General features: G+C 39.6%; 1 protein-coding gene, 3 long non-coding RNA genes and 9 other non-coding genes across 15 annotated transcripts; 12 read left to right on the forward strand and 1 right to left on the reverse strand.

The window, feature by feature from the left end:
* Positions 1 to 2,966: 2,966 nt before the first annotated feature.
* On the reverse strand, positions 2,967 to 11,742 carry rab34b (RAB34, member RAS oncogene family b). The gene is made up of 11 exons (XM_069719893.1): positions 11,723 to 11,742; positions 8,923 to 8,974; positions 8,193 to 8,284; positions 6,870 to 6,935; positions 6,064 to 6,165; positions 5,484 to 5,548; positions 5,299 to 5,350; positions 5,034 to 5,115; positions 4,632 to 4,722; positions 4,427 to 4,534; positions 2,967 to 3,078 (listed from the first exon to the last, which is right to left on the reverse strand). Exons 1-11 carry the CDS (start codon positions 11,740 to 11,742, stop codon positions 3,020 to 3,022), a joined length of 789 nt encoding a protein of 262 aa, XP_069575994.1. The 3' UTR covers positions 2,967 to 3,019.
* A 121-nt stretch (positions 11,743 to 11,863) lies between these two features.
* On the forward strand, positions 11,864 to 19,028 carry LOC138635134 (uncharacterized). Of its 3 annotated transcripts, XR_011312064.1 has the most exons (13): positions 11,864 to 11,975; positions 14,823 to 14,897; positions 15,090 to 15,137; positions 15,346 to 15,433; positions 15,606 to 15,671; positions 16,399 to 16,464; positions 17,122 to 17,187; positions 17,389 to 17,472; positions 17,624 to 17,689; positions 17,894 to 17,959; positions 18,171 to 18,227; positions 18,419 to 18,473; positions 18,935 to 19,028. It is a non-coding gene; the product is annotated as an uncharacterized lncRNA (long non-coding RNA). The 3 variants fall into 3 exon arrangements; XR_011312065.1 differs by lacking the exons at positions 17,389 to 17,472; positions 17,624 to 17,689; XR_011312066.1 differs by lacking the exons at positions 16,399 to 16,464; positions 17,122 to 17,187.
* Positions 14,938 to 15,009, forward strand: LOC138635336 (small nucleolar RNA SNORD49). Its single transcript, XR_011312123.1, has one exon. It is a non-coding gene; the product is annotated as a small nucleolar RNA SNORD49 (small nucleolar RNA).
* LOC138635294 (small nucleolar RNA SNORD65) lies at positions 15,192 to 15,265 on the forward strand. The gene has a single exon (XR_011312112.1). It is a non-coding gene; the product is annotated as a small nucleolar RNA SNORD65 (small nucleolar RNA).
* On the forward strand, positions 15,719 to 15,792 carry LOC138635300 (small nucleolar RNA SNORD65). Its single transcript, XR_011312113.1, has one exon. It is a non-coding gene; the product is annotated as a small nucleolar RNA SNORD65 (small nucleolar RNA).
* Positions 16,242 to 16,315, forward strand: LOC138635312 (small nucleolar RNA SNORD65). The gene has a single exon (XR_011312116.1). It is a non-coding gene; the product is annotated as a small nucleolar RNA SNORD65 (small nucleolar RNA).
* LOC138635350 (small nucleolar RNA SNORD49) lies at positions 16,966 to 17,039 on the forward strand. Its single transcript, XR_011312125.1, has one exon. It is a non-coding gene; the product is annotated as a small nucleolar RNA SNORD49 (small nucleolar RNA).
* On the forward strand, positions 17,235 to 17,308 carry LOC138635307 (small nucleolar RNA SNORD65). The gene has a single exon (XR_011312115.1). It is a non-coding gene; the product is annotated as a small nucleolar RNA SNORD65 (small nucleolar RNA).
* LOC138635316 (small nucleolar RNA SNORD65) lies at positions 17,737 to 17,810 on the forward strand. Its single transcript, XR_011312119.1, has one exon. It is a non-coding gene; the product is annotated as a small nucleolar RNA SNORD65 (small nucleolar RNA).
* LOC138635343 (small nucleolar RNA SNORD49) lies at positions 18,017 to 18,094 on the forward strand. The gene has a single exon (XR_011312124.1). It is a non-coding gene; the product is annotated as a small nucleolar RNA SNORD49 (small nucleolar RNA).
* On the forward strand, positions 18,270 to 18,343 carry LOC138635323 (small nucleolar RNA SNORD65). The gene has a single exon (XR_011312120.1). It is a non-coding gene; the product is annotated as a small nucleolar RNA SNORD65 (small nucleolar RNA).
* A 2,296-nt stretch (positions 19,029 to 21,324) lies between the features above and the next one.
* On the forward strand, positions 21,325 to 21,844 carry LOC138635149 (uncharacterized). The gene is made up of 3 exons (XR_011312071.1): positions 21,325 to 21,517; positions 21,636 to 21,683; positions 21,789 to 21,844. It is a non-coding gene; the product is annotated as an uncharacterized lncRNA (long non-coding RNA).
* Positions 21,845 to 22,436: 592 nt separating this feature from the next.
* Positions 22,437 to 23,110, forward strand: LOC138635144 (uncharacterized). The gene is made up of 3 exons (XR_011312067.1): positions 22,437 to 22,505; positions 22,638 to 22,690; positions 22,988 to 23,110. It is a non-coding gene; the product is annotated as an uncharacterized lncRNA (long non-coding RNA).
* The last annotated feature ends 16 nt before the right edge of the window (positions 23,111 to 23,126 follow it).

A 23,126-nucleotide genomic window follows, 5' to 3' on the forward strand; every position in this document is an offset into this window, starting at 1 on the left:
ATGTGATCTGAGCTGCACGCAGTAGAATTAATATAATATTAAAAACCCTTCTTGTGATCGTCGCGTGGCAGTTTCAGGCCACTCCGCTTCCCTCTTGACTCCTGCATTCAGTTTTACTGTTGCTGTGTCTGTGCCACAGTACAAACAAGCAGCACTGGTATTTGATGGTGTGCTTTATTTTGCAGTGTCCAAAGTATGGTCCCCTAACATGCATATTGTTTCTAAGTAATTATGTTTTTTCAGTAAACGTACTGGGTTCTACATGTCTTGCCAGATCAAAATATTGCATCTGTCTCAGCGAGGCCGTGATTGGTTGTTAGCGGTAGTTGGTCACAGAGGAGAACTGATGTCTCTGGCACTGTTGATGACCTTTTCTACCTGTGATCCCTTTAATAAAAGTGTTCATAGTAAACCTTGTGTCTTGTTTGTGCTATTTTGGGGCGGGGGGGGACTTGGCACTCTGGACATTTAATGTACATCAAAGTGTGTCAGCGTGTTCACATTCTTGATTTTGTCCGTGGTAGAAATGTGATTAGGAACAGAATGTCAGGAATTTCCAACCTTTACGCTGCCTTTTATATTTCAGCAGAAGGAAAAACGCAACATAGAGATTAAACCAATTTATTCACAGTTCAAAGTCTGAGCTATAATCAAATTACAGTCACCTCGAAAAGTATTCAGATCCCTCTCCTTCCTGCACACTTGTATGGCGCTGTAGATGTCATTTTTAATTGATAAAATTGATATTTTATTGCATCAGGCTACGCTGAATATCCCATAATGGCAAGGCATAAAAAAAAGTTTTAGAAATGTCAGCTCATCTATGAAAAGTCTTAAGTTCCTTTGCTGTGGCTCCTAACTGTGGTCAGGTGGCTCCTGTTTGCTTGAATAGTCCAGAACTTGATTGGAGTCACCTGTGGCAAATTTAATTGACTGGACATCATTTAGAAAAGTCACACACCTGTGTATATAAGATCCACAATTAGGACAAAAACCAGGACATGAATTCTGAAGAACCTGAGGCGCAGATCAGAGCAAGTGTGAAAACATTTTTATTGTGTGTTCTCAGGAGCTCAGCGGCCTCAATCATGGTGAAATGGAAGAAGTTTCAAACCGACTTGAAGTCTTCATGGAGTTGGCCGAACAGAGTGGTCCTTGGTCGGGGAGGTGACCATGGACCCAACGCTCACTCTAACAGTGATGGGCGTGATGTCTTGCTTGAAGTTGGTCAAACTGCACTTTAACAAATCTCAAGAACAAAAGGAAAAAAAAAAAAGATTGATCTGATGAGTTAGAAACTGAGCTATAAATCTGATGTGTGCTGAACACCAGGCGCTGCTCATCATCTGGTGATACCATCCCTACGATGAAGCTTTGTGGAGACAGTGCCATGCTGTGTGGATGCTTCTCTGCAGCAGGGAAACGGAGCAAGTGGCAACCCACCCTGACGTCACCCAATTGTTTGTGAACTGCCGTTTTGGAGCCTTGAGTTGCCATTCTCAGTTGTTGTTTTTGGAGCCAGAAGTGAGCATATTTGGAGGAGCTGGGGAGGAGCGTGTGGTGTATTTGACCCATCCAGTTATACTAGTAACCTGACTACCAAAACACTGATCAGAAGGAGTGAATCTAGCAAATGACACCATGATGACAAGTGGAAAAAACATATTGACTTTGTATTTCATTAGAGAAGTTGACACTCTTTTGAATGGGAGTCTATGGAAGCCAGAAGATGTTTGTCTTTTTTCTTGAGCCAGCCCCTTGTGGCCCTCAGTGGTATTGCACTTTAAGGCACTTCTGAATTGGCTTCACTTTTCAGCTCCTGAGATGACATTCATTTTCATATACAGTGTAAGGTTTGGAGAGGAGTGCCGTGACGTGGGACTGGGGCATAACAGTCCTCAGTACAAGTATCTATCGACCCTCGAGTGGCCCAGCCAAAAATGAAACCCCACAAAACCTCAGAGGAGAGACCTGAAGTCGGCAGCAGACGCTTCCCATCCAGGTCTGACGGAGCCCGAGAGGATCTGCCGGAAAGAATGGGAGAAACCACTCCGCTGCAGGAATGTAAATCTTGCAGAGGCTTAACCAACAAGACTTGAAGCTGTAATGACTAAAAGGTGTGAATGCTTTAGTAAATGAGAAATTTCAGTATTTGATTTTTTTTTTTGTAAATTTGTAAACATTGTACAAAAGTGTTCAAGGGGCAGAGATCTCAGTTGTCTTGGTCTAAAATTAAGTCTACAGCACAAAGTGTGCAAAAAACGAAGAGTCGAAAGTGTTTCCTGAGATAACACTTATGAGGCTTATGAGGACATGGCCGTCATCCTCCTGTCTGACTTCCTGAGAAAATCAATTGGCCATAGATTAAACTCATTGCTTGTTTCCATCCCTGCAAACAATCGCTGCATTTTCAAGATCATGAGAACCCTTATGTCAGAGGAGAGAGATGCGTTATGGGTATGACCACGGAGCTGGCGTGCAAAACCAGTTAGAGGCACATGACAGGAGGCCAGTGAGGGAACCAACAAAAAAATGCAGCCGGTCAGTTCCTGAAAATTAATCTGTAACCGAAGAAAAATGTTGCCTCAGACAGACGGACATACTTATGAAGGCAGTGATCATGTACAGTTTAATGGAAGATCTTGAAGAGTAAAATGTCATCTTTTTCATAAATGTTTTTGAACCAAGCACATCACAAAGCCTTATTTGTTGCAGACTGATCGGCAGTAAACATTCCTGAGGACACTGTGGGTCATTCTGCTGCCAGACTTGTTTACAGACTCAACTTAGAATTCATTATGTCAAATCTACCACTTGGACTTTTACTAATTCCTTCTCAGGCCATTTGCAGAACGTACTAGTGCAACATCATTTAGTTGACATTTGTTTTTATGGGGTTTGTTCGTGATATCCACCCCGAGCTGCAATGTCTGTATTTCAGTTGAATTTTCCTGTCGAGTGTCCATTTAGTGTTGCGGCGTAATCGGTACAGTTTATCCAGGCAGCCATGTGTTCAGTCTCAGCAGCAGTTGGATCTCCTCTTCGGTTTGTGATCGGCTTCTCTGCAGTCTGTGATCCCTGTGCAACACAAGTAAAAACAAAACACCTTTTATATGTTTGGCAGTCAGATGACCAACGAAAGTTACATTTTTCAAACTGTCAAATTCCATGAAAAGGTCAAAACCAACAATGAACTGATCCAACAAACATCTCTGTCTAAAAACTATTGACATTAACACAAATGAGCCACACTGTTGTTCTTTCATGTCATTCAACATAAACATTGTAGATTACATACAACTATGTAGGATGTCATAAATACTAGAGCAGTGTGGCTCCCAACCTCCGGGTTCCAAAATTGTAAGGATCACAAAATGATTGAAGAGACGAGAAGGAAAGTAAATCTGTTTTTATATCCGGTTTGTCTTTTTCTATTAACATGCTGGACATTTTAATCTTTTCAAGCTTCTATAAATCCTTTTATAGAAGCCGTCAAACGATCTAAGGGGAAAATTAATTTTTTTAATTAAATTGCTCATAACTCCATTATCTGTGATGAGAGATCACAAGTGAAAATTCCACAAAGGGAGACTTCAGCGTTTTTCAACCTGGACCCGGTTTTCCCATGATGTTGGGTCTACGTGTCCAACGGGGAAGATAATGTTTGAAATCTGTCTAGTAATGAGTGAGAATGCTGTGTCAGTTGTGCCACATCAATGCCACACTAAAACTGCTTGTTTTTGCCACTGACAGGGTCATATTCTCAATATAATTGTCTGTTCTCAAGAGTTGTTGATTTAAAGGATCCCTGACGCAAATGTTTTGTTCTGAAATCTGATAAGAGTCAAGTGTTGGAGTACAGAAAGTGTAGTTGTGCAAACTAAATGTCGTGCAACGCTTCGCGCAGCGTGCACAGCCTGTATTTTGTTGTCATACAATTATTTTAACAATATGAGCCTGTCGGACTTCAAAACCAGCAGTTTTACCTGACATACACCGACAGGCGAGATTGCCCAAAAGGATTACATTACCTGTTTTGGAACTTTCAGCTGAAACACTCTTGCTAAGTACTGGACTGATTTCCAAATTATTATTTATTTTTATCCCCGTTACTCACTCAGACTCAAAGTGAGTCCGGGTTGGAAAATTGCAAAGATTCATTGCAAAGTTTTGACCAATAGCAGTACATCTATTGCTGGTGTCTCCTTTACTGACAGTTAGTGGCGGGGCGGCAGGAAAGAGGAAGACAAATCACTTTGCAAATGTTTTATGAGGAAGGCATGCATCTGATATTTTACTCTGAATTTAAACATCTTTTTTTTTTTTCTGTTTACGTAGGGCACCTTTAAGTTTTAGGAGGTAACAATGAGAAAGGTCTGTCAGCCACTGAGTTATCTTAATTAGTCTTACGAGTGAACTGACTCACTGATTATGTCACCGACGTTCCTCGACCCAGTTTTCTCCAGCTCAGACAAAACGTTGGCCTCGAAAGTCAAAGAAGCCACACGGAAGAAGAAGTCTCTGACACCATCCCCTGCAACAACAGGGAGACAGAGAGCAGAGTTTAGTGAGACAAAAAATGGATTAAACACAAAACTGACAAGCATGTTGGCTGTCTGATTATCTCCCACCTGATTTGGCAGACACGGCCCAGTACTCCGCTTTGATTTCCTCAGAGAGTCTGATGGCTTCCTGCTCAACATGAGTCAACTGATCAGGAGACTTGAGGGGGAAATACAGAGAGGGAGAGATGACTGGCAGCAGGGAGGTGGTCACTGTTGGCTGATCATAAATTAAAAGTAAGATTTAACGTAAAACATGTAGAGCTGCAAATAATAGTTAACTTAGTAATTGGTTTAGTGACAGAAAATTCATATAAAGCATTTGGATAGTCTGAGCAGAAGAGCCAAACATTTAATAGTCCCAGTTATGTAAGAATGTACTGCTTTCTCTTTTCTTTTTTTTTCCTTTATTTTTTTTATTTTTTTTACATGAAAGTTAATTGATTATTATTATCCATTAATTTCACCCACGCTGAGGTCCTTCTTGGTACCCACAAGGAACAGTAAAACACTGGAGGGGTCGTTTTCCTTCATAGCATCCTCCAACCACTGCCTGTACACACACACACACACACACACACACACACACACACACACACACACACACACACACACACACACACACACACACACACACACACACACACACACACACACACACACACACACACATTTGTAAGACTTCTAATGGCCTTTTAAAGGAACAACTTTTACATAATATTGGGTTATTTCGTACCTGGCGTGTTCTAATGAGCTCACACTGCTCAGGTCAAACACCATTATAATGGCTGAAGAAAGAGAGATACAGTTTGAACAGAAGTAAAACAATGAAAGGGGAAGTAGTCGGACAGACAGTTTGAATCCTCAGTCAAAAACGAGAGGTGTGATGATGATACAATGTGAAGGTTGAGCTGAATTCACCCTGTGCTCCTCTGTAATAGGTGGAAGCGATGCACTTGAAGCGCTCCTGACCTGCTGTATCCCACCTGAAACAGATCAGATGCAGATTTAAATGTTGTCTTTGAGATGTTTAGTGGAGTTGAAGTGAAGAGGAAGAGATAAGATCAAGGCAACATTGTCCAGTGGTCATGGTGCTTGTTTAAACAAGCTAACATGCATAATTATCAGCTTTATTCCCACAAGACTCAGAGTCTGCAGGCAGACTGCACAGGATTTGACCTTGATATTCAATTAGTCCTACACGTGCAGTTATATGCATGGCCAGAGCCAACGTAGTGACGGAAAGACTTGTAATGCAAGTCCCACTCACCAATCTAAACAACAAGATTATCAAATCATCCAGAGGAAGCTGTACTGCCTCACAATTATCAAATTATGAGATTTAATTTGGACGTAGATCGTTCAGAGTTTTAACGTCATCGTGGTGTAGGACTAGTGCAGTCAAACAGACTTCATCATTCCAATTCGATTAGTATCACAACTTGTTTCAGGCTCAGTCTGTGAACTGGGTGTTTGGTCTGTGATACAGCGACGTACTTACAGCTGTAAACTGAAGGGAACGCCGAGCACCTCAAAACGCTCCATCTCAAAATCCACCCCGATGGTTGCTTTGTAGTTCTTATCAAACGCACCCTTGCAGAACCTGACAGGAGCCGAGGGCAGGTGACAGACAGAGAGAGAAACTATTTGAGGGCTGCAGTCAACCATAATCTAATAATAATGTGTGCTATTATTAATCATTTTCTCTATAAAATGTCAGTAGGATTGTGTCTTAAAGTTGATCATCTTTACTGATCTTACTTGATGAAATACTAAAATATTGGGGGGAAAAAAACTCCCATCATTTTAAGTTTGTATTATCATCAGTCTTCTCGCTGAATCACATTTCAGCAGATCTACTGAGTCTATAAACTGACTCCAATTTCTCATTTCAGTGCTTTATAATCCTGGAAGTAATTCACTCAAACTCATTACGCCATTTTTGAGGATGTGGCTCTCTCCCAAAGAAAACATGAGTCTCCGCTCGGTGAACAGGTCGACTGCATGTGTTTCCATGCTTGACTCTGAAATCTTTTTTTTTTTTTTTTTTTGGCATTTGAAGCTTTGAGAAGGTTACTGAATGTCACACATGTTTTATAGTAAATCAAAGTTTCTGTTGAAGCAGAGAGATTTGCAGTGATGCTCCAAAGAATATAAACCTACAATTGAATTGACCTCAATTACATCATGTAATATTTCTACATGTTATTGGTCAAGATACGGCGAATACATGCAACCAAAATAATAAAAAGAAGGACAACTTTTAAAGTTTAGTCTATAATTAAAATACTCATGGCTGCTTCTTACCTGCTGATCAGACACGTTTTCCCAACAGCAACGTCACCCACTACAATCACCTTGGCGATATTAAAGCTGGCAAAAAAACCAAAAAAAAAGCCAATACTGTCAGCAGTCGTTCCTGACTCCAATCAAAAACAACCCAGCAGCATGAAACTCACAGCAACATGATCGATAACATAAAAATACACAAAACATTTAATTTTCTTCTTCTAGAGCCCCTTTGAATTTTTATATTATTATGAATTTGTGAGTTCTCACCTGACTTCACAAATTTAAGACCATTTTCAGTGTTTGAGGCATTTTTATTTATCTTTCTAAAAAGATGATTAACTGATGGTTTTTTTTGTCATTTATTTAACTGAGAAAAGAACTAGATTCTGTTCTTACACTGTTTTATTAATTTGATCTTTTCAACATATAAAGTCTTCTTTTTGCATACAATTTTTTATCAAAACTTTTTAGCGTGCAATAACCAAAATATATTTATTGATGCATTCATTATTTTGTGTGAAACAACACGCTGAATGCACAAATCTAAAAAAATAATAATAACATACAATAGATCCATTTACATGCCATAAAGACTTGAACAACCTTTGACGAATCTACATTTCTGATTATGTTCTATATTTTTGTGACCGTCCAAAAATTCCATGAAAAGACCAAACTAACAATGAGCGTTCAAATATGCAGCCACAGCCTGATATTACATTATTGCCCATAAATGATAAAAGAAAAAGAAAAAAAAAGCTACATCATCTAACAATGGGTTATATGTTCCTTTATTATGAAGATAATGGGCATTATAGTTTGTTTTGAGTCATCAGCCCCATGTACAGTCCTGCTGCTCACTAGGGCAACAACCGTGTATTAATCTGCAGCTGAATATAGTCCCTAACAAATGCACAAATTACTCCTGTTTACGCTTTCTGATTTAGTAAAGAGCCTCTTTTAAGAGTGAAGCTATTTTTTTTACTGCTATTTTATTGCTTTTTATTATTCTATTATTATCTTATTGCTTCCTGTATGCTGCTGTAGCGACAAAATTTCCCCTTGGGGATTAATAAAGTAACTACCTAACCTAACCTAACCTATGTATTGGTGGCTAGTTGCTACACAGAGTTGTTAGTTTTGGTCTTTTCCGTGTGATTTCTTAAATAAATAACGGAATATTTGTGGTCAGATGTGGTATGGTAGATGGCTATCAGCTGACAGCAGACATAGCGTGGCTTTTCCCTGCCAGAATTTATTCATTTAATCCAAACACATATTTTCGTAGCAGAATGAGAGGCAGGGTGTGTTGTCCTGATAACCCTCATGTGATCTCACCTCACCGTGCCAGTCTTCTGAACCCTGCACACAGCCTTCACCTGTGGGTGGAAGGTGTCTTTGGTGTGCAGCGCTGCATTTGGACTGAAACACTGTGAAGAAAGTGGGGAGAGGAAACAGTCAGAAACGAACAGGAAAAAACTAGACACACTGGACAGTAAAAGAAAATAAGGTGGGGGTGGCACAATACAAATGTTGTTTTCCTGGCAGATAAAAGCAGCAATGTCCCAAACTGAACATCTACTTAATTATTGTTGTCCATGGAAAAACCCTGTATTTTATAGTATCAGCTGTTCATCCCTTATAAAAACAATCATTTGCTTAATTGTAACTACAATGATTTCTACACAGCCTCTCTTATCTGAAACTTTTCTCAGCTTGCAGAGGAGGCATTTTGCAAATTTGCTGCTGTCTTCATTGAGGCGAACAGCATTTGAGACTCCAAATAACTTCATCATCATCAGTAACACTGTTAGCTGTAATTGCATTACATTGCATTGCGTGTGTGCATGTGCATGTCTTAGTTATGAGGACGTGTTTTGGTTAAAAAACATATGAGGACAAACACAGGTGACGACATTTATGCTGGTTCTCACAACTTTAAAGGACAATCTCAAGGTTAAGACTTGAGTTTAGGGTTGCAGTTAGACTAAGGATGGGTTAGAGGGTGGGGAATTCATTATGACACTAAGATAGCCAAACAATTTTTGTGTGTGTGCGTGTTACTAACTTTTGGGAGCTGAGTAATGACCCGGTCCTTCTTCACAGGTGGCAACATGCTGCTGAAGTTGATCAATACACACACAACCGCACAGACACACACACACCTTCGAGTTGCCACTATCACTAACAACAAACACACTTTTCATTCACTTCAAGAGGACGTGCACTTTATTTTTTTTTCTCACCAGTCATTCCACAAAATGAAAGAAGGACGTTGTTAATGTCTTCCAAGTTTGCCTGAAATACAGTAAAATGTCCAAAAGTTAAAATGTTGGTTTTTAAGATAAGCAGGATGTGCAGTAAATAAAATGATATAAAAAATTTTGACAAACAGAAAAAGTGTGAAGTGATTCTCTACGTAATGTCCCTGGTAAACAACCATCCAAATTATAAACAACTATTCAGAGGATTCAACCAGATTAGATAAAACAAGTAATTGTCTGGTTGTTACAAAACTCCAACTGTAAAAGTAACATTTCTCACTGGCCAGTTTGTAGACCAGTGATTATGAAGACTGTGGTGTAAAGAGTGTTCTGGCAAATAAAGAATGAAAACTTCTACAGCGTTGGAGAAAGAATTGTGCAGAACAATAACTGTCTAAAAATAATAGAGTTGGAGTAAAATTAACAACTTTACCTGAAGCCGGTGAAGGAAGTTGAAAATGTGAAATCCAAAGTTTGCCAAGGAAACAAATCCACAAACAAAAATGACGCTCACTGCAGTGAAGTCAGTCTCCACATCCTTTGCTCCACATCGACAGACAACAGACACACAGACTGGCAATTGATAGACTCCTGAAATTAGTGCCCAGAAGCAGACAATAACCTGTCAAACAGCGCCCCCTGCAGCTAAAGGCTGTTATTACACTAATTAGTAGGTTAGGTTAGGTTAGGTAGTTACTTTATTAATCCCCGAGGGGAATTTTTTTTTTACTACAGCAGCATACAGAAACAATAAGATAATAATAGGATAATAGATAAGCAATAAAATAGCAGTAAAAAACATTAAATATAAATATAAAATATAAAATGTACAGTATATATCTATATATATTATATACAATGTACAATGTAGCTTTATATACCCTATTAAGATGTAGCTACATTTTTTTTTTTTTTTTTTTTTTTTTTTTTAATGAATGTATATGTATGTAAAGTGAACTTGTAAGAAAAACCTCCGGTAGATAGTTTTAAACAAAATAGAAATATGAATTAAAGGTAAAAGTGGCGTATTTAGATAGATAGATAGATAGATAGATAGATAGATAGATAGATAGATAGATAGATAGATAGATAGATAGATAGATAGATAGATAGATACTTTATTAATCCCCAAGGAGATTTTTTTTTTCCGCTAGAACAGCATTTATAGATACAGGAAAGCAATAAAATAACAGTAAAAAATATTAAATATAAAAATTTTAAGTTTGGCTGCAGCTATTATCAACAAAATGTAGGATACATAAAGTGGACGGTTGAGGTGGAGCTCATTTTATCTGCTTTGTGTTACTTTTTTGTTGTTGTAACTATTCATATATTTTGTACGTAATCTTAATCCGTAAAGTAATTTGTAACTGCAGTGAAGTATAAAGTACAAGATTACAGAGTTTCCCTACAAAATGTAGCTTGTGGAGTAAATATACTTAGTTACAATTCAAAGTCCCATTTTTGTTGTTTAAATTAAAATGTCAGTTAATAAAAAAAAAAAAAAATAAATGGAAATACAAATTAAAATTGCAAGCGGTAACGTGCGGGCCCTCGCGTGCTGCATACTATAACATGCGAGGGCCCGCATGCTATAGTATGACTTTTTTTATCACATTTTGGACAACATGCTACAGTATGACTTTTGGGTCACTTTTTTGGCTGCCACGCCACGGGCACACGGGTCGATGAAAACAAATTATTTAGATAACTTTTAATTCCAAACATGTTAAACGTGCACAGAAAAAAATTCAAATCGGTCCGACAAAATCTGTAGGAGGAGTTCGTTAAAGTACAACATGTGCGAATCCCCAGAAAAGGGCGACTAAATTCAAAATGGCGGACTTCCTGTTGAGGTGACGTAATGTTGCGTTGGAATTTATTGTACGTCTACGTGCGATACACGTGTCCACCGAATGTCGTGCATGTAGGTGAATGAAGCCACAGTGGCATCTGTATAGGGGGCGCTAGCGAACCGTTTGGCCACGCCCACTCGCGACTACACTAAAATACTAAATTTTTCGACAGGAGAGACGCGTACCAACTTTCATGAGTTTTTGAGGATGATAAAGCCGCCAGAAATGCAGTTATTTACGGAGAATAATAATAATAATCGCTTGAATAACAATAGGGCTGCCGCACCGTCGGTGCTCGGGCCCTAAAAAAAAAAAAAAAAACACACAAACGGTAAATGAATCCAAAAGCACAACATAAACCTAAAAAAAAAAAAAATAAGACTATACAATAACTCACCTCTGGCAAAATCCATCACATAACAATAACACTGTTGACTGTGTTTCTTGGTTGTTTGTATATAATATATATATATATATACTGTACTGTATATACTGTGCATTTTATATTTTATATTTAATATATTTTACTGCTATTTTATTGCTTTTCTATTATTCTATTATTATCTTATTGCTTCTGTATGCTGCTGTAGCGAAAAAAAATGTCCCCTCGGGATTAATAAGGTAACTACCTAACCTAACCTAACCTAACCTAACCTAACCTAACCTAACCTAACCTAACCTAACCTAACCTAACCTAACCTAACCTAACCTAACCTAACCTAAAATCATGGCTCTCTCACCCCGGCACAGCAGGGGGCGAATGTGCATGTTTAACGTCATTGGAGCGCGCCATTATAACGAACGAGCTATTGACGTCATATTCTCGTGACGGTCCCCCTATAAAAGCGCTCCAAACCCGCCTGACCGATCCTTTCAGCTTCCATCTCCTCTTCGGTTGAGTCGGGCTGTTACAGGTCTTTACATTTTGTTGTTGTTGGTTTAATTGAACCAGTTGTTCAATAAACACGAAACCGCTGCGCTTATTGTTCAAGCAAACACGCGTAAGTTGAACTTGTGTTTTTACTTTAGTTACGTCGCGACATCCAGTCGGTAAAGATTTAGCATTAGCAGAGCCCCCCGACGGGCCTCAGGCAGCCACGTGGGGAGGACTGAACGATAAAAGAGAGATTAGGAGTTTGTCTCTCCCCGTTAGGATTCGTTTTTATTGTTTAACTGCAAACACTTTACGGTTGTCTTCCTATAATCCCGATTTTCGTCCTTAAAATGTTAAAAAAAAAAAAAAATGCACGAGTTCCGTAGGCTCCACTTTTAGTTATGTGGTGTAGTTAAAATTACTAAATGTCTTTATTTACCATTACGGTCAAATGAAATGTTTCCCGCCGTCATTGTTAATTTCTTAGGACATGTCGGGAAGTAAATTTGATGTTCAGAAACCCGTCATGAATGTGCAGTTCTTACAACGATGCCAAATATCTTGTAATCCTATTTGCAAATAAGGTAATATTGTAAATATTTTTGGTGGTAGTGACTAACGCAGGCCTGGCCAACCCGCGGCTCTTTGCCTGGTTTCATGCGGCTCTTTTACGTTCATATCAACATTTGTGTTTGTGTTGTTGTTGTTGTTTTTTGTGCGTGTTCGCTTCGCTTGAGTTCAATATGGTATTTTCGTCAAACGCGCATGCGCATGAGGTGAAATTCCGCAAAGCAGGAGGGGCAAAACCCACTGGAGTAAACAATTAGTGTCAATTTCGCTCTCAAAATGGCAGGAAAAAAATACACAGCTAAACGAAAATATGAAGATGAACACAGGACGTTTTTAACAGAGTGGGAAAGTTTATATTTTTTTTGTTGAACGTAATGGCGAGCCATTCTGCCTGATATGTCAGACGTCATTAGCGCATTTCAAAGCTTCAAATCTTCAGCGCCACTTCAGCTCACTCCATGCTAACATCGACAAGGAATTTCCAAAAGGTACTGAATTTTGCAAGCACAAGTTGGACACTTTGAAAAGTCAGGCAGAAAAGCAGGTCACGCTTGCATCGTATCAACTGGCTTGGAGCATTGCACGGGCTAAAAAGCCATACAATGAAGGGGAGTTCGTTAAAAAATGCCTCAGTGACGTTGTTGAAATCTTGTCTCCTGAAAACGACAAACTAAAACGGATGGTATCAGACGTCCAACTGTCCCGCCACACTGGCTTGGGACAGAATATCGGACATTAACACGGCTGTTGAATCACAGTTGCACTCTGACCTTCAAGCATGTGAGTATTTTAGTGTCGCATTGGATGAGAGTTGTGACATACAAGACAAGCCTCAGCTGGCAATATTTGCACGGTCTGTGTCAAAAGATTGTGATCAAAGAAGAACTCCTTGATGTTGTGCCATTAAAAGACAGAACCCGTGGCATAGATGTGAAAGAAACAATGATGGCTGCATTTGCGAAAGCAAATCTGCCCATACCGAAGCTAACTGCAATAGCCACGGATGGAGCAGCGCCAACCATGATCGGATCTGTGAACGGACTTGTGGGGCTGTGCAAAGCTGACCAAACATTTCCCGAGTTTTGGAATTTCCACTGCATCATCCACAGGGAGCAACTCGTGTCTAAATCATTGAATTTAGACAACGTCATGAAGCCTGTGATGGAAATCGTCAACTACATCTGCACACATGCGCTTAACCACAGGCAATTCAAGAATCTCCTCGCTGAGCTGGACCAGGGACTTCCAGGTGACCTGCCGCTGCACTGCACTGTGAGGTGGCTGTCAAAAGGCAAGGTGCTCGCTCGCTTCTTTGAGCTTTTGGATGCCGTGAAACTGTTCATGGAAGAGAAGGACAAGGACTATCCCGAGCTCTTGGACCTCGAGTGGATTATGGATCTGGCCTTTTTGGTCGACATGCTGTGTCACTTGGACAGACTGAACCTGACCCTGCAGGGTAAGTTAAAAATGCTGCCTGACCTGGTGCAAAGTGTGTTTGCGTTTGTCAACAAACTGAAGCTGTTCAAGGCACATATTCAAAAGGGAGAATTAACGCATTTTCCCACTCTGCTAAAAGCCAGCGGGCAAGTCACCAGCGCCGCCCTGAATAAGCAAAGAGCCAGATATGCAACACTGGTTGAAAACCTGCACGAAAGCTTTGTCATCCGGTTCCGTGATCTACAACTGAAAAGGCCACAGATCCTCGTCGACCCATTTAATGCGGAGACGGACTGTTTGAAAGCCCCGCTAGTCACAGATGAGGCCGCGGCTGAGTTGGAGATGATCGATCTTTGTGAGGAGGACCAACTGAAACCTGCTTTAAGGGAAGGGACCATTGAGTTCTGGAAAAGTGTGCCAATGGAAAAATACCCCAATGTCAAACGGGCTGCGCTTAAGATACTGTCAATGTTTGGGTCAACATACGTCTGCGAGTCTGTGTTTTCTACCCTGAAACACGTGAAATCAAAGCATCGATCTGTTCTGACTGACACCCGTGTGAAAGAATTGCTTCAAGTGGCAACAACAGAATACAAGCCAGATTTGAAGAGGATTGTTCAAGGCAAGGAATGCCAGAAGTCGCACTAAGCAACATGCATAGTAAAAGAAAAACGCTATTGTAAATTATTATGTTTTTGTTTGTGTGTGTGAGACAGTGCACACAATGTTCATTGTTGAAAATGACTGGCCTGTGGTCTGAGTACTGTAGGAGTCCATTTCTGTCATTATCATGTTAATAAATTTGGCTGAGCAGAGTGTGTGTAAGAGGAAGGGATGGGGTGATGTTCATGTGTGCCCGTGTGTATGATGTGGCTCTTTGCGGTAACACAGTAAAAAAATATGGCTCTTAGTCTCTGACTGGTTGGCCACCCCTGGACTAACGTTTATTCCCCCCTCTCTCTCTCAGGTGTGTCAACTCGCACAATGAGTTCAACAAACGTCACGTTCAAGTCATCGTTGGGTTTCCTCGTGTCCCAGCGAGGTGAGTGAAGTCGTCCCGTCTTGTCTCTTTGGATGTTGATGTCCGTGATGAAAACTGTGAATAGGAAGTGCCGTCCGATGCGACAACTGACGATGTTTCTAGATCACTGTTTCTGAGCATACAAACCCCAAGACTGATGTGACTCTCTGTAGTGACCAGTGGAAGTTGAGCATGTTGTTTTCTCGTTTTAAGATTTGTCCCGAAAATGCCGGATTACAAGGACGGATAGTCGAGACTGAGGTTGGTTTAATAATTCCTGTCGCTTGAATAAACTTGTGCTAAAGCCTTCAAATGTTGTGATGAAATCTAAACTGATATAGCTGGAATTACCGGCAGATTGTTCAGTGGTGATCATTGGTTTTCTGAAAATGAAAGAATGCAAATCTGTTACTGTAAAAAATAAGTGGAGTAAAAGTCATCGTTAACAAATCATACTCTTGTTCTGCAGCTGAAAAAAAAATGTGGGTGAGCTGCTGCAAAAAGGATGTAAATGGAAGATAAACATGCCCTCTGCTGGTCAAGTGTTTCAATGAGGGGTAAGTTAATGTGTCTTTGTAGTGGAGAAAACTTTAAGTAGGAAGAGCAGATGTGACAACAGAAGATGTCTTGGCTACGACTGAATCTTCAGCATTTCACAAGTAATATGGTCGCCCCTCTTTACAGCTGATCTAAACTTTTTTCTTTCTTTCTTTCTTTCTTTCCAACAAGATGCCATGCAGCGCTTTGTCTTCTCCCAAACCAACCGGATGAATGAAGATGATTCGCTTCATGCAGGTAAATTTGCATTTGTTTCTCATGAGTATTGAAACTGGCAGCTTCTGTTGTGATGAAATCTAAACTGATATAGCTGGAATTACCGGCAGATTGTTCAGTGGTGATCATTGGTTTTCTGAAAATGAAAGAATGCAAATCTGTTACTGTAAAAAATAAGTGGAGTAAAAGTCATCGTTAACAAATCATACTCTTGTTCTGCAGCTGAAAAAAAAACGTGGGTGAGCTGCTGCAAAGGATGTAAATGGAAGATAAACATGCCCTCTGCTGGTCAAGTGTTTCAATGAGGGGTAAGTTAATGTGTGAAGCTTTATAGTGTAGAAAACTTTAAGTAGGAAGAGCAGATGTGACAACTGACAATGTCTTGGCTACGACTGAATCTTCAGCATTTCACAAGTAATACAGTCGCCCCTCTTTACAGCTGATCTAAACTTTTTTTTTTTTTTTTTTTCCCAACAAGATGCCATGCAACGCTTTGTCTTCTCCCAAACCAACCGGATGAATGAAGATGATTCACTTCATGCAGGTAAATTTGCATTTGTTTCTCATGAGTATTGAAACTGGCAGCTTCTGTTGTGATGAAATCTAAACTGATATAGCTGGAATTACCGGCAGATTGTTCAGTGGTGATCATTGGTTTTCTGAACACAAACTTGACTAACAGTTTGACTTGATTTGGGTGTGTTGGTGTTTTTTCCACCATTTTAAATTGTATTCCTGGTTTCTCAAGGTTGAACTGGTGACTTCTGAGAAGTGCTTGATCTCCTGCCGTGCAGCTGCACTGCTGATGATGCCTGTAAGTTCATTTTTAAATGCTCCTTGTGTTTTAAAAAAAAAAAAGTTGTTTTTACAAGCTCACTTTTGTACAATGAAAACAGACTTCCAGATTGTGAATAAGAGGATCACAGGTTGCAGTAAACGAAGCCACTTCAGATTTGTCCCAAATCTGTAAATGATAACTGCATCCTCATCACTTTTGTCCAGATTATAGTTGATGTGGCACGAAAATGAAATCCTCAACTACTGCATGTTTCTGTAGGCGTCAGTTTGTGGTCAGCTGCCACATTCCTCATCACCGGTGTGCAGTTTATATACCACATGATCCAGAAAGTAAAGTCGCGCCTTGTTTGTTCCTTGCTTGGAACAAGGCCAACGTTGTCCAATGTTTTTAAGACGATCAGAACATATTTAATTCAACTCTGTTGATAACAAACTGCTAAAGAAATGTTTGCTTTAAAAATTGTACAATCGTGAGCTCATGGGAGAAACTAATTTACCGAGGCGTCAATGAATCCTTCTCCATGATGAGAACCTGGAGTAGGAAGTGCCGTCAGAGTTGACAACAGACGATGTCTTGTCTACTTTCTGACTCGTCAGCATTTCACAAGTAATAAAGTCGCCCCTCTTTACAGCTGATCTAAACTTTTTCTTTTTTTTTCTTCTTTCCAACAAGATGCCATGCAACGCTTTGTCTTCTCCCAAACCAACCGGATGAATGAAGATGATTCGCTTCATGCAGGTAAATTTGCATTTGTTTCTCATGAGTATTGAAACTGGCAGCTTCTGTTGTGATGAAATCTAAACTGATATAGCTGGAATTACCGGCAGATTGTTCAGTGGTGATCATTGGTTTTCTGAAAATGAAAGAATGCAAATCTGTTACTGTAAAAAATAAGTGGAGTAAAAGTCACCGTTAACAAATCGTACTCTTGTTCTGCAGCTGAAAAAAACGTGGGTGAGCTGCTGCAAAGGATGTAAATGGAAGATAAACATGCCCTCTGCTGGCCAAGTGTTTCAATGAGGGGTAAGTTAATGTGTCTTTGTAGTGTAGGAAGAGCAGATGTGACAACTGACAATGTCTTGGCTACGACTGAATCTTCAGCATTTCACAAGTAATACAGTCGCCCCTCTTTACAGCTGATCTAAACTTTTTTTCTTTTTTTTTTCCCAACAAGATGCCATGCAACGCTTTGTCTTCTCCCAAACCAACCGGATGAATGAAGATGATTCACTTCATGCAGGTAAATTTGCATTTGTTTCTCATGAGTATTGAAACTGGCAGCTTCTGTTGTGATGAAATCTAAACTGATATAGCTGGAATTACCGGCAGATTGTTCAGTGGTGATCATTGGTTTTCTGAACACAAACTTGACTAACAGTTTGACTTGATTTGGGTGTGTTGGTGTTTTTTTCACCATTTTAAATTGTATTCCTGGTTTCTCAAGGTTGAACTGGTGACTTCTGAGAAGTGCTTGATCTCCTGCCGTGCAGCTGCACTGCTGATGATGCCTGTAAGTTCATTTTTAAATGCTCCTTATGTTTAAAAAAAAAAAAAGGTTAACGAATCCTTCTCTGATGAAAACCTGGAATAGGAAGTGCCGTCCGATGCGACAGCTGACGATTGTTTCAAATCCAAGTTTCTGAGTCTGTTAAAAGTTGTGTTCCAGAGTTTCTCTAAGTACATTGTGTTCTCATTTTAAAACGTGTTTGGTTTTATCACAGGTGCACGTCTGCCAGTCCGATGCTGTCCTGAGGTTGTTCATCGAGTGAATTCGACAGGTATCTTCAAAGCTTTTGTACACGAATAACTGTCGTTCTGTGTTGTGATGAAGCCTAAACTGAAATAGCTGGAATTACCGTCAGATTGTTCAGTGGTGACTCTCGGTTTTCTGAACGTTAAATGTCGGCATCACACGGCGATCTTCAGCGGAACGGTTTGAAAAATACATTTCCTATTTCTTGTGCTTCAGAGTTGGATTCAGCGGTGGCGTCCAGCTATGCCTCACCATCTCTGCCTGCTCCGCGGTAAGATATCATGTGTAATTAATCAATTGAAAACATGTCCTTTTAACAGGAGGAAAATAAATGAGGAAATGCTTTTCAGAAAGGCCCAGAAGGGCAGTTTAGTCTGACCTCTGCTGGGAAAACTGGAGTCACTGCTGCGTGAATATTACCAGGATGCTGAAGAATGGGATACTTTAAAATCATAATTTCAGAACTAGATAAAGGACATGCCAATCCTGACTGAAAAGAGCTGAAGAGGCTCAATTTTGGCCAGAAAGGATGTAATGCCTCCGTCCTCTTCCGGAGCATGCTATAAACATCTTGAGTTTCCTTAAAGAAAGACCTTTGTTGCAAATCTGGCATCCGTCAGGTTTCCTGATCAGTTTGTCTCATCGTGCCCAGATACTTGTACTCCTGACTATCGATCTAACACACATCTTGAGTGCGTATTCTTATTTTGAATCGATCTCTCTCTCTTTCAGGTGCAGAGATGACAAATGGACACTGGGCTGAAGATCCAAAACATACATTACAAGTGGATTGATTTGAATGTTTGAAATAAAGTGTCAAATCCGATTATTGAAACCAGTATTCGTCTAAATTTTTTGGGGATTGTTGTCTTCAGTTCCACTTGTCGGTGCTATTGTGTGAAATCAGGGTTAAAGGATCTGAAAGCTCCTGTTGACAGCCTGTCAAAAGTGCTTGCTGCTGCTGATGGGTGATTGGGAAAAACAAGATTTGCATTTGCTTTAAAGGAAATATGTGCACAGAAATTTTTAGAATTGGAAACTTTTAAGTAGACGTCGTCATCATAACTGCAATAAAATCCAGAGAAGGTGTTATTCAAGTCCTCTGCGACGCACACATGTTTTGTTATGCAATGCCTTAATTCAGGTCGACACTGCCCAATCTTAGGTTAGGTTAGGTAGTTACTTTATTAATCCCCAAGGGGAAAATTTTTCGCCACAGCAGCATACAGAAAGCAATAAAATAGCAGTAAAAAATATTAAATATAAAATGTACAGTATATATATATTATATACAAACAACCAACTTAACCTCAAGACTGCTGTAAACAGTATGGTATGCTGTTGACGTGTACAATCTATTTGCAGGACTGTTTCTTCAGTCATGCTCTACATAGAAATGCTGCTGGTATCTTACCCCTGTGCCATTTGTGAAGCTCTTGTTTTTGCCTGAGAGCAGACACCTCTACCGCCGCTCGCCAACATCAACACCATTGACACCTGTGTAAAGATGATTCACTCCCTCTACGAGGCTGGAGGTGTGTGTTTTAAGTCTTCCGTTGTGCACTTTCATATCGCAATGCCTTAAATCCGGTTGCCGATGTACAAACTCGCATTCCAGAGTTACTTGGATACGTTTCAGCTTTGCCATCTTAAGTTTATGTGTGCAGGAAGCACCCCAATAAAGACTAATGCAGGCTAAATAACAAAGTACGCTGACATCATGTATCAATGAAAAAGCTATTTTGTTTTACCATAAGAGAATCATGAGTTCAAATCAAAACAGAATTGGTTTGTGGGATGCTTTGCAGGAGCTCTAACCCCAGTCTAAAGGGTCAGTTCACACAAATCACTTCTAAAATGACTGATTTAAACGGTTTATTATCACAACAACATACACATTGTGACCAAACTACGTTTCAGGTTTTTACTGTGGTCTATGTCTCGATGCTGTACCTTAACTGCATGAAAATGCAAAGATAAATGTAGTCAGATCAGCTATATATTCAGCTGCCGGAGCCACTATTGTCCTAATAAACTTGTGCTTGATTCAAAAATGTCAACAGTTATCCACGGTTATGAATTTCTGTTTAATAGTAAGCGAGTAAAGTTGCCATTGTTGGCACATTTGACATTTGAGCTTTCGTCTACTCCGTGTAAATTATTACCCAAGACTGAGTAATGACCACTTCTGTTTGAAGCCTACAATCAAAGCATGCAATTGAGATTATCACAATACTTGCTAATCAATTTTCTGTCAATTAACTGACTGATTATACAGATTGTGGGGTAGTTTACTTTGTAGCATAAGCATTTTATTTTATAAGCACTTCATCTGTCACGTATGCAAAACAATCTTAATTTTGTAAAGTTAACTAGTGACCGAAGCTGCCAAATAAATGCAGTGCACTAAAATGTACAATAGAAATGTCGTGCAGCAGAGGTGTAAAGTGCCTCAACACGGTACTCGCGTTTAGGGTTCATAACAAAAAGGTTGTTTTGACCTTTGAGTGTTTTATGTCCCGTTTAGCAAGAATTTATCTCGAGGGCTGCTTTTCACTCTGACCGGAGGACTTCAGCCCATAATGTCGCTCGCTAAAGAATCTGTGCTAGTATGTGTATTGACTTGTCAAGAGAAAAAAAATAGTGAAGGCCTTTATTGTGCACCTGTGATATTAGCCTTCGTGAGGAAGCATTGTAGTTTATACTTACCACTCCATTTCCGAAATGGTGTTGCTGGCATCAAATTCAAAATGAGCATATATATTATTTTTTTTTTATAAAACTAATAAGTTTCCTGTTCCTTCCAGACCCGACAGGGACGTCTGGGATCTGACTTCTTCAGGAACAGAAGACCTGTGAAGGACCAGCAGAGGTACAGTTATGAAAGGGATCTGATTGAGCTGCACAGTCTGGAACCCGGAGAGTACGTGATCGTCCCATCCACCATGAAGCCCTACATGTCCGCTGAGTTTGTTTTCACTGTCTTCACCAAGACTGACGTTAAGATCAGGTAAAGACTTCTTTACTGAGCTAAAAAGTAACAAAAATAACAAGAAAGTAAGTGTTGGCAAAGGACAAAGAAGTTTGATTTTTAACACATTCTCCTCTGCATCCAGTGGTCATGATGATGACCACGAAGAAGAGGACAGGGTTCTTCCTGAGGTATTAGATAAAAGACTGTGGACTTGGGAGCCTCTAATTTGGACTGGTGTTGGTGATGACCTGATAAACTTTGTCCTCTTTCAGATCCCTGACAAAGAAGAGAACGATGATGGGGATCCCACCCGTGCCATTTTCAACCGCTACGCCAATCAGGTGAGATATTTGTCTTTGCTTTCTTCTCCAAACCTTTCTCTCTCTATTCATTCACCTGTGTGTCCAATTCTTCTATTACTGATCTCCACTGATAACGGCCTTCTGTGTTTGTTGTCAGAGTGGTGAGCTGAGTGCCAGAAGCTCCTGAATGACAGGTTCCCTCACAGTGAGTTGATTTATCTCACATACAATTTCAAAACATTCAAAATTTCTTGTGACTCCAAATCTTCTTGCTGAAGCACTCAAGTTGTTCCATGTCTTCCGTCCACAGGGACCCGGTACGGCTTCAGTGTGGACACCTGCAGCAGCATGATTGCCACAGTCGATGTATCCTGAAATACTGAAACATTTTTCTTGTACTTTTTATTTTTTATTTTACTCAACATTATCATGTCAGCTAGTCAAAATGAAATGACATCATAGTTGTTCATGTTTTTGATGAGATATCCTTGACATGCAAAGCTCGACCAAAAGATGACGATGACCTTCGTTGAATTCACCATTCTCTGGAAGAAGATCCATGAATACAAGGTAAATGCACCAAATATGGTCATAATAAAGACATATTTCAATAAATTCTTACCTGCTGAATTTGATTTATCCAGGACACTTTTATTTTGAATTGTGGGCATACTATATCTTTTAATTTTGGTTAATCTTTTATGCAGAACCTGTTCCATCGCTCTGATTTGAATTAGTGTGGAACCCTGTCTGACTATGAGCTGCAGAGGGCAATTGAGGCTGCCGGTAACACAATTTAGCTTTGATCTTGACTCAAACATAGTAAAGCATTGAAACTAATACACAGGGAATTTGCTTCATGTTCCAAATCATAACTGAAGTATTCAACACTTTCTCCTTGCGTCTGTACCAGGAATGGACGTGAACGACAGCATGGTGAGGCTCCTGATGTTCCGGTATTCAGGCATGTCCTCCGCCTCCTTGGAGAGCTTCAGCACTCTCGTCTTGCGCCTGGACAAGATGTCAAGTGAGTGATATGGCAACCACCAATCACATCAAAAGTTTTTGCAGAATCAGATACTAAAACTGAACTAAATCCATTTTATTTCTCCAATTGTAAAATGTGGTTAAGCTAAAATCTGATTTGTGTTCTTTATAGATGTTTTCAAGGACAAATCAATCGATGGAGTAATCCACCTGACCTGGGATGATGTAAGTCTATTTTCTACCTTATTCCACTCATTAATATCTTCCTTGTTTTTTTTTTTTTTAAGGCATTCAACATACAAAATAAATCTATCTATCTATCGATCTATCTATCATCGTGTTTGACTATTATAAATGAACACATTATTATTACTGTTGCTTATAAATTGCATTTAATTAATTTTAACAGTATACAGTCACTATTTGTGGAGCTAAAAATACAATTATTTTCCTCAGAAATAAGTTACTAAAATCATTAAAAATAGTAATTCTAAAAACAAACAGCCTATTCTTCTGTTTCAGTGGTCCAACATCTCCATGTACAACTAGACCAAAGGTTACACAGGAGCCCAGGAGACTCAAAGACTCCTGCAATCACACATTGCTTTTATTGGAATAGATGTCTTCCTGCATAAAACCCTTTAAACATTAGCAACAGTAA

The sequence above is a fragment of the Brachyistius frenatus genome, unplaced genomic scaffold, assembly GCF_029030835.1.
Source record: "Brachyistius frenatus isolate BFR_SWC_R1_liver_20210118 unplaced genomic scaffold, ASM2903083v1 Contig_5, whole genome shotgun sequence".
Lineage (NCBI taxonomy): Eukaryota > Metazoa > Chordata > Actinopteri > Embiotocidae > Brachyistius > Brachyistius frenatus.